We start from the raw sequence: 10,096 nt of genomic DNA, 5'->3' as shown, positions 1-10,096 counted from the left end.
AAGCTACATTTACACCATAAATGGACTAAATGCCAAGCCATTCAAATTAACTCCTTTTAAGTTTTTAAGCACTCATGAAGAGAACTGAGAGATAATTATTTCCCCCATGATGTTCTCATAACATGTTTCTTCTACATGAAAACTCAACCTTCTAGGAAAGAAGACATATATGAACAGAAAACTCTTAGGATCTAAATAATCCATATCATACATCTCCAAATACAGGGAAACAATAGAGTGATTGTTATTAGAGACTTTGCAAAAAATACCAAAAACCAGTTGCACCAAGAGGTTGCTAAATATTAGCCCCTTCTGTCTGAAGCTCAAGATGTATTCAAAAAGCTCTTGTGTTCTCATGTTGTTAGACAAATTGAAAAAGTGGAGAACAGAAAAATTAAATTACTAATCTGAGTATATAGAATTAAAAAACCCTACTCAGTTCCACACAACTATGTAGCATCCAAATAAAATGCATCAATCAAATTGATTAGAAACACACAAATTATATAAATGCCCCAAAAAATTACATTATATAGGACAAGATGGCATATTATATACACTAGAGGTGTATGTGTTACTAGATGTGTTACATAAATTTGACAAAGCCTATTGAGGTAGTATACATGTCAGCACATTTGTTAAATGTCATGAATATCACAAATGGATCCATGTAACAGCATGACTTTCAAATGCAATTGAACTCAGCCTTTCACCAAACATTTAATTTTTTTCTTGTCAGCTAAAAATCACTAGGCCTTCAAAATAATAAAGCTTTTGCTTCGATTAAGAGCCATGGCAGCTAATGGGAGTACTTCAATGATCTCCCCATGAGATAGGAGTGGGGATATATAATGTGCCTTAACCTGTCCTTTTCTAGATTCACACAGATCTGTTTCATCTGCCTGTTTGTGATGAGGGAGGCAGAAGTTTTCCCCTCTTGAATGGAATGGATTGCAATATGAAGCTGGACAGTTGCCTTGACAAAGCACATATATTGTTCATTGATTATTAAGAGTTCTGAGTCTCACCTTGCCATGCAAAATTTCAGTCTGAGTCACAGCTGGGAACAGTGCTAGATACTCCCAGATATGCTGGGAGAATTTACTCTAGAAGCAAATGTTGCCCAGATTGACTCTGTTGACAGTAAAGTAACAACAGGAGCACTGCTCACCACTGGTCTTTACAAGAAGGGGAGGGCCAAAAGTGTCTTAGTTTATGCAAGCAAAAATATTTGCTCTGAATATCACACAAAAATTTTCAAGGCTGGAAAAACTACTATGATAATGATTTTATGAAATTATGTTTCTTTTTACTGATAGATTTTTACAGCCAGCATGATTGTCTGTATAATGTAATTCTGTAAACAAAATGAATTTGAATTTTAATATTTATCTTTGTCCTAAAAGCATTTCTTTTTAACTTGATACTATCATACATAAGTTAAACTACTCAGGTTGTCACACTGGCATGATACTGGTGTATGTTATCATTCCTTAAAATTATGTGCAGCTTCTTGAAGAACTTAAAAAAGTTGTAATCATTGACGGTGATAAGGAAGTCAAATTTGACTCCAATGGCGATATGAGCACCAGTTATGATGTCCTTCTTTGGAAAGAAATTGATGGCCACATGGAAATCACCACTATGGCAGAATACGATGCAGAGAAAGGTGGCTTTATCTTTGAGGATGAAGAGAAAAAAAAAGATTTTCTGGCTTTAAAGGTAACTTTTAATTTGTTGACATAACGTGGGAAATTTATTTTAAGACAGTTTTTTTTCTCCCTGCAGCACTTGCTACTGGAACATGTGCCAGCTAGAAATCTCTTGTGTGATTTAATATTCTCCTCTTGGAGCAAAGAATCCTTTCTGAGTTTATTCAACCCCTTTCATGCACCCCAAGATTCATGTTAGCCTATGAGCAGGCTCAGTGATACAAAATCTATTTATTTCTCCAGAATGCCCTAGAATGTTATATCTGTCCTAAGGATGATATTACAGAATCTTACAAAGGGATTTTAAAATAAAAAGTGATGGTGTATATAAAAAGCCCTCATTTATGTATCACATATTTTTATTTTTTTTAACATGAAGATTCAGATGTGTTGATTTCATTGTTTAAAAGAAAAATTTTTTTGTTGTTTATTTGGTCCTGTTAGAGCTGGGGTCAGCAACATGAGTAGGTGGTGCCACCTGGAGCCCCAGCGCTGGTGTATACAGGACTAGTGGGCGGCCCTGGCCAGTTCCAGCTGGACAATCTGTCCTCTGCACCCACCCAATCTGCATGGGTGGATGTCTGAGTTCATGGCACAGCTCTGTGCTGCAAGGCATTCCCCACTAATGGGACAGGGAGAGCTGCTTACTAGGTGGGCTGAATTCTGGTCTCCACATGTGAACTTAGCTGAGTAGAGAAGGAAACCTCAAACCTTGTCCCTCTTCGTGGTGCAAGGAAATGTCTCCACCTCCTTGTAAGCACCATCTTGGAAGGAGAGGACATGGCAGTGTGCCTCAGGATGGATAATTTAACAAAAAACTGTCTTTGAAATGTGGACCTAAATTGAGACCTCAAGAGAAGGCCCTGATCACACACCCAGAGTGGAGCTTCATGACTCAGGGACAAGCTGGCAAGGGTCAGGAATGTCAGAGCTGCAGTACAGAGCACTCTCCTAAGCATCTCCTCCTGGCCAAGGTGTCCCTCCAGGGTTCTGAGCAGCTAAGCAGAGTATCAGGATCTCATTTTTGAAACAGTTCACTCAAATTCCCTTTCAGATGCTTCTGTGCATTTTTTGAAGATGATCCTCTGTAGTCTAAATGCAAGTTCAAAGCTGAATGAAAGACTTTGATCTCGACTTTAAATCCAGAAATTAGTATTCAGGGCTCAAAAATAAAATTATCAGGTAAATGATACCCCATTCTATTACTTATTGACAGTGTGGAGAAAATACAACAAATATGGACCCTACAATGTCTGTTTTTCAATCTGTATAATTTTCAGATTTTCAGATTTCCCTAAAATATGTATGATTAAAAAATTGCAAAAATCCTGGAGGTTTCTATTAATGTTCCTTTATAATTAGCTGTACCTAAGATGATGATCTCTTTGTTTTTTCCACTCTGCACACTGCAGAAGTTTCAGTCAACATGCTCCCAGCCCTGCAGTCCAGGCCAGGTGAAAAAGGTTACAGAAAGTCCACACACATGCTGCTATGAGTGTATATACTGCCCAGAAAACCATTACAGCAACAAAACAGGTAAAAAATTAGTATCCACATAAAGGTTTTCTACATCAATGCAATTGTTTTGCTTGGATATCATGTACCTTGAAAACCTTGGGTTAAATATTTGAATGGGGTTTAAATATTTATTTATGATCACTTTCCTGTAAAACTTGGTATAAATGCTTTTTAAAAGGCCAGGTTTAAAGAAATTAGATTGTCCATCTGACTAGCATTACCCTTTGCTAGGATGGAAATTCTGGCTGATTTATCTGTGAGATTTACTCTCATTAAAAAGAGCCTTTCCTCCCTGTCTTTCCTTAGTACATTCAGTGCAGTCAGGAGAAATTTCTTGACTTTGAGGATGGTGAAGCACAGGTTGTCCAGAAAGTTGTTGTGGTTGCCCCATTCTTAGAAATGTTCAAGGCTAGGTTGGACAGAGCTCTGAGCAACCTGGTGTAGTGAAAGGTGTCCCTGCCCCAGTGCAGGTATTGGAACCAGATGGTCTTTGAAAGTCCCTTCCAACCCAAAAGGTTGGAAGCCTATGAATCTATGAAGTTCAAGGGTTATGTAATTTACCTAGCAGCACATTTTGTGTCCTACCACAGAGTACTGTGTTATTTGATAAAACTGTACAGTAATACTTTCGTATCAAGTATATACTTTACCACTGGTATAAGCAAAATCTTTTAAAGAGGAAAAATAAATATGGAGAAGAGAAATGGAATTAAGTAAATTAAGGTAGCATGTATTTTTTAATATCCTGAGAGCAGAAGAAAAGTAAATTTTATCTGCTCATTCAATTAATGGTGAAATTTTTCCATATCAGAAAGAAATTCCAAAGCAAAAGTACCTTTCAAATCATTATCTCAAGCAATGTTTGTTCTTGCTGTTGTATTTTATAAGTTATCTCTAAAGAGAATATTAGGGTGTTTTCTTGTTAAAACAGACAAATGAAAAAAAAGTAATTCAAATTTTTGCAAGAGAATTGATTCCTCTACAGTCATTGTTCAGTTTTCAATTAAAGTTTCACTGGTCAGTGATGAGCAAGACAGTTTTAGAAGCCTGGTCGTTTTCCTTTCTCACCCCTGTTTGCAGGCAAGGCTTGCTCCCAGCTGGCAGGGAGCTCCAGGCGCTTGTCCTTAGCTTGTTGTGCCACTGCCACCGCAGCCACCGCAGCCCTGCAGCTCCTCCTCCTGGACAGCGACAGCCGAACTCAGAGCCAGTCAGACCCATCTTTTCCCTTTAGCATCCTTTCTCACATTAGTCCTGTATCTCAAGTCCCTACAATCCGCTTGGCAGTTTATTAACTTTGGGGTTCTAAGATATCTTCCCTTTTTTCTGCTTCCAGATATGGATTACTGCTACCGATGTAACAACAAAACCTACTGGGCTCCCATCAACAGCAGCACGTGCTACAGGAAGACAATCTATTTCCTTGCCTGGACTGACTGGTTTGCTATCTTCCTCCTCCTCCTCTCTGCTTTTGGGGTTGTGTTGGTCTTGTCCATTTGTGTAATATTTACCAAAAACTTGGACACACCAGTAGTAAAGGCATCTGGTGGTCTGACTGTCTGCTATATTATTCTCTTCAGCCACTTCTTAATTTTTTTAAGCACTGTCTTCTTCATAGATATACCCACAGAATTCAAATGTAAAACTAGGCAAGCACTCTTTGGTATAAGTTTTACACTCTGCATTTCATGTATTTTAATAAAGTCACTAAAAATTTTACTAGCTTTCAGCTTTGATCCCAAGCTTCAAAATTTCCTGAAATGCATGTATAAACCTATTCCCACTGTGGTCACTTGCACTGGAATTCAAGTTATCATTTGCACCTTCTGGCTAATATTTAGGACACCTTTTGTAAATCAAAATTTCTCAATCCCAAGAGCAATAATTCTGGAATGTAATGAGGGATCTATTGTAGCTTTTGGGATTATGTTGGGCTACATCGCTGCCCTAGCATTTATTTGCTTCATATTTGCCTTTAAAGGTAGGAAATTGCCAGAGAATTACAATGAAGCTAAATTCATTACTTTTGGCATGCTAATTTACTTTATAGCATGGATCGTATTTATCCCTGTCTACGCAACCACATTTGGCAAATACTTGCCAGCAGTGGAAATCATTGTTGTTTTAATATCTAATTATGGAATTCTCTGCTGCACTTTTCTACCAAAATGCTATATCATCATTTACAAGCAAGAAACAAACACAAAATCTGCCTTTCTCAAAATGGTTTACACTTACTCCTCTAAGAGTGCAGGCAGTGTTGCTGTTAGTCAGGCTTCTTTAGATTCAAAATCTTCCAGCTTCCGAGCCACTGTCACAGACTCGGGTAAAACTGAGAATGACTCTGTGAATGGAAACTGCCATTTCCAGGTGCCTGGGCAGTCACTAATAAAAGGAAAAGTTCTTCCTAAACATGCTGCAAGGACTATGGTCAGGAAAAGAGTCTCCAGCATATGACTGGCCAGTGTTAAAGTACCAGAAGTTAAAAAGCCATTTTAGGGAGCCATTTGTCTTTCAGATCTCTTTCCTTTTGCTATCTCCAAGGAGGGCAGGCCACGTCAAACACCTTTTCCTGTACTTAGGCAGTTATCCATTACCAGATCTGAAAGGCTTTCCTGACTCACAGAGTCCATCCCTTGCTCCTGCAAACTTGCTGATGTGCAGTCCTCTTCAGCAGCTCCCTTGCTTCCCTATCCAGTCCACGTAGACCTATGGGAACCTATTCTGCAACCTCCCTTCCTCAAGTGAAGCAGAAGCATCACAAAATTATTATTTCTCACAGTCATGTAAGTGGGACCACATGAATTTCCCCACTTCTTTTGCCTCTTTGATGCTCAGTTGTTTAAGGAGCTCTTCTCATCTTGGCCCCATTTTACAGATCAAAGAGAACCTTGTCCCAGCCTTTGTTTGCCAAGATAAACAATTCCAGTCCTTTAGTCTCCACTTTTAAGATAGGCTTTCCATTCTTCTGAACTTCCAAAAGTAACTCTTTTCATCTGGTATAAATGAATCTTTTTTTTCCTCCCCAAAATTGCATGACTTATTCCAGATGAGTACTGTAGTAACATTTAAGTTGTCTTGTGTTTACCAGCATGGTAATGAACTAGAGACAGAGCTATAAAGAAATCAGAGAATTCTGCTGGAGGTCTGTAGTTATACATATGTTCATCTGCCTTTTTTCCCCATACTCAGAAGAGACACATTGATTCACCTCATACACCTCCTCTGATGCACGAGGAGATTGAGCCCCAGGTGTCCTTTTATTTGAGATTGTAAAGTCAATGTGTAATGTCAAAACTTAAAACCACTAATTGATTCCTCTCATTAGCGTAAATAACGTAATGACCAGCATGAGGGCATCCTGTAAATTTTAAGGGGGTTGATATATATTTTAAAAAATGTGATTTTCAATAAGAACATGACAATGCACTGTCAGGATACACAGAAATAGCACAAGGATGACCTGGCATGATCTGCAGTGAATGAGTCTCTGCTCTGTAGCTCCATGAGCTGTGCTGTGCCTTCTGTATGAGAGGCAAAGGGCACATTCAGAGAAGGAAGAATTTTTCTGTCAGGATAATGGTACCACAGAGCTTTTCCAGACAGAGCTTAAACAGCAGAACTACATTGTCGATACAGGAACACGAAAATACTTTTCCATATTCATAAAGCCCAGAACATAGAAACTTTGCTACTTAAGTTCTGTGCCATGTTACTGTAAAATAATACTGAAATCCTTGTTATTGTGTATCTATGAAGGTATTTTAAAGTCATTTGAAAGGCAAGAGTGCAATTCACATACGGATTTGTGTAAATACATATGTTCTGTGGCTGATTGTAAGAATGAAGGTTTATGTGTATGTATTTGTATGTTGAATGCTATTTATACTTCAGTTGTTGCAAATACTTTTCTGCATATGAGGTTATGTATGATAAGGTTAAAATGCCTGCAGTGTGACAGCCAATGCAGCAAGAAATGTTCCCCTAAAAGAGAGAAGCAAAGCTTACATTGCACAACTGTCAGCAATCAGCTGGTTAGAAAAGTTAATTTGGCTGGAATATTGTACCTGTATTTATTATTTTCAAAAGTGTTGAGTGTAGAATGCCTTGAAGCCATATGAAAGGGAATGATTAAAGCCATATGGATGTTTAAAATTGAGTTTGCTTACTTAATTTCCTTACCTCACCCCATGAATTTCTGCTTGGCCTTAAACAACAGCAATACCTGCACCTGTAAGGTTGTTTCCTCTATAGACCTCAGCCTGCTTAGAAACATCCTTTAGATTGAAAGCTGTGTGTGGTCAGGGATTCCTCCTGCAGGACAATGAGGAGAATGTGTTGATGAACAGGGCCTGGTGACAGCAGTGTGAAGGTCGCTACTGAGGTATCCCTGAGGAAGGACATCGCATATGGAGCCCTACATGTTCCATCTAATTCTCTAGGTCTTCTGTGCAAAGCACAGTCCATGGTGGAGCCGAAAGGATGTAACAGGTTTGGGAGCTTGACCTGACAGCAAAAAAGAGACCTTATGCCAAGATGTGTTACATGGTTTTAAATGCCTTCTCTGTGAGAAGCAAGTGATCATATGTAGATAGAACATAAAGGGATTGTGCTACCCTACACAGAGGATATGAAAAAGCTTAAAATAGGAGTTTATAATGCTAAAGCAGCCTTTGTGTACATTCTCCTACCCGGGGCAGTAAGTATTGCATCAATCTAACTATTCCTCTTGCCAGTCATGGGGACATTAATTGAGCCTGAAACAGATTTTCATCCCAAGAGCACAGAACAGGAATCACCTTCCAGTGTCATTGCAAAGTCTTATCCTGGTGCTCCCAGAGCCATGGCCCATAGGTCAGGCTATGTGAGGCCAAAGGGACCAGCTCTTTTTTCTGGCCTGGAGCACACTCTGCTTGCTTTGGAAAGATCCTGAAACCACTTCTCAAAGCACTAATATCCCACAGGCACGTTTTCCATCTCTGAGAGCAATAGAGAGAACAAATGTCTCCAAATACAGTGCTGTTCACAGAGAAATCAAATGGTAAAATGCAGTTTGTTAAGGTCAGCAGGAGGCTGCTCTGGATGTAAATATTATTTAACCTTTTTAGGGCTTATGTCATCTATTGTTAATTATGCTAAATGATGCATTCTGAAGCCACTATCATACAATGTAGAATATCTTCAAGGAGAATGAAGACCACGAAGGCCACCAGGAGTTGGATGTCCTCTTCTCCAGAGCATAATTCCTTCAAGATTTCAGTAGGTCTGGCTGTGGAGATGCCTTTCAGCTGCCCACAATCTTCAGAGCAGTTCTTTGGCAAGTGCTGGAAACTACATGAGCTCCAGGCTTCCTCCCAGCAGCTGTGCTGATGGCCACTGGAACTACAGTGACTCTAAATTTGTGGGGGACTGTCAGGAGGGGCAGCTGATAACAGTGTCTGGGATGCTGCTCATAATCAATGACACTGAGCCCAGACCAGATGTGCTGACTCTTCCTACCCTTCCCAGCTGTGTCTTCAGGGACAAGGAGCACAGCTTGACATAGTCACACTATGCCACTCTCTTTGAGCAAAGGTAAAGTATCATCCTCTAGGTCATTCCTGTTGATGTGTCTTCATCTACTTGACAACGTTCCAAAAGAGGGCACAGCTGCTCAAGGAGTGTGTGTGTGTGCATGTGAAGAGGTGTATCTCCTCCTTTTGGGTTATACGCTCTGCTCCTGAAGAAAAGATAGCTGGAGGTTTTGGCTACAAATAGTTCAAAACTCCTCTTTTATGCTGTCACACTGAGCACAGGACTTCAGCTGTTGCCAGACAGTGATCTCTCCCTGGGGAGTTCAACTTCCTCTGTTCATCTGCAGCTATTTGGCTGATGCATGTAAAATCTTCCACTGCTTGGTCCCTCAGACACAGTTCTGTTCAGACAGTCTTAAACTGTCATGAATATCATGCTGACACAGACTGTTACTTAATAAATGTCTATTCTGTGCTGGTTTCTCTGAATGTTTTTTTCACTGTTTGTTTCTTTGTTTGATTTTGGGGGGTTTTGTTTGTTTTTGTTTGTTTGTTTGTTTGTTTTATTTTTGTTTTGTTTTTAATAAAACTCTGTCCAGGATGTGAAAAGAAAAACAACACTTTTTTTTCCAGTTGAAGTAGATGGAAAGGCCTATGAGGAGCATCAGTATATTTGAGCATTCTGAAAGGAGTAAAATGACAGAAACACAGATGTGGGCAGGTTTGTGTCACAGAACTTATACTCTACCTAGAATCATAAAATGGTTTGGGTTGGAAGGGTCCTTAAAGATCATCTAGTTGCCATGGGCAGAAACACCTTCCACTAGACCAGGTTGCTCAAAGCTCCATCCAACCCTCCAGGGATGCGGTATCCACAACCTCTCTGAGCAATCTATGCCAGTGTCTCACCAGCCTCACAGGAAATAATTTCTTCCTGATCTAAACCCATCCTGATTCAGTTCAAAGCCATTTCTCCTTGTAATGGGAATATGGGAACCACTACATGCCTTTTTTAAAAAACTCTTCTCACATATTTCCCCCTTTAGGCACTGGAAGGTGCTTTAAGGTCTCACTGGAACCTTCTCTTCTTCAGGCTGAACCACTCCAGCTCTCCCAGCCTGTCTTCACAGGAGAGGTGCTCCTGGTCTCTGGTTGTTTTTGTGGCACTCCTCGGGACTCGCTCCAGCAGGTGCACGTCCTAACATGAAGCTGAACTACCGCGTCTGTTTCCTTAGCTGACTTTTGTCTCGGACGATGGGTGACCTTTCTTCGCTTGAGTTGCAATCTGTGAGTGTGGTAGGTGAACAGGATGCCTTTTCGGGAGGACCCATCTCGCCGAGTGTCGGCGATCGTCCC

At 40.0% G+C, this 10,096-nt stretch overlaps 2 protein-coding genes across 2 annotated transcripts in view; both read left to right on the top strand.

Moving 5' to 3' along the window:
* GPRC6A (G protein-coupled receptor class C group 6 member A) overlaps positions 1–5,684 on the top strand; it is an 11,129-nt gene extending 5,445 nt beyond the window's left edge. The window contains exons 5-7 of the mRNA XM_031066691.1: positions 1,510–1,722; positions 3,125–3,248; positions 4,564–5,684. Coding sequence (XP_030922551.1) covers positions 1,510–1,722; positions 3,125–3,248; positions 4,564–5,684 — 1,458 coding nt within the window. The remainder of the gene's footprint in view (positions 1–1,509; positions 1,723–3,124; positions 3,249–4,563) is intronic.
* Positions 5,685–9,603: 3,919 nt separating this feature from the next.
* FAM162B (family with sequence similarity 162 member B) overlaps positions 9,604–10,096 on the top strand; it is a 6,913-nt gene continuing 6,420 nt past the window's right edge. Inside the window, exon 1 of the mRNA XM_014312049.2 lies at positions 9,604–9,608. Within this exon, the coding sequence (XP_014167524.1) occupies positions 9,604–9,608 (5 nt within the window). The remainder of the gene's footprint in view (positions 9,609–10,096) is intronic.

This window comes from Geospiza fortis, unplaced genomic scaffold (genome assembly GCF_000277835.1).
Source record: "Geospiza fortis unplaced genomic scaffold, GeoFor_1.0 scaffold98, whole genome shotgun sequence".
NCBI classification, from domain to species: Eukaryota; Metazoa; Chordata; class Aves; order Passeriformes; family Thraupidae; genus Geospiza; species Geospiza fortis.
Note: the sequence above shows the minus strand (reverse complement) of the source record. Positions and strands in the feature narration are given on the sequence as shown.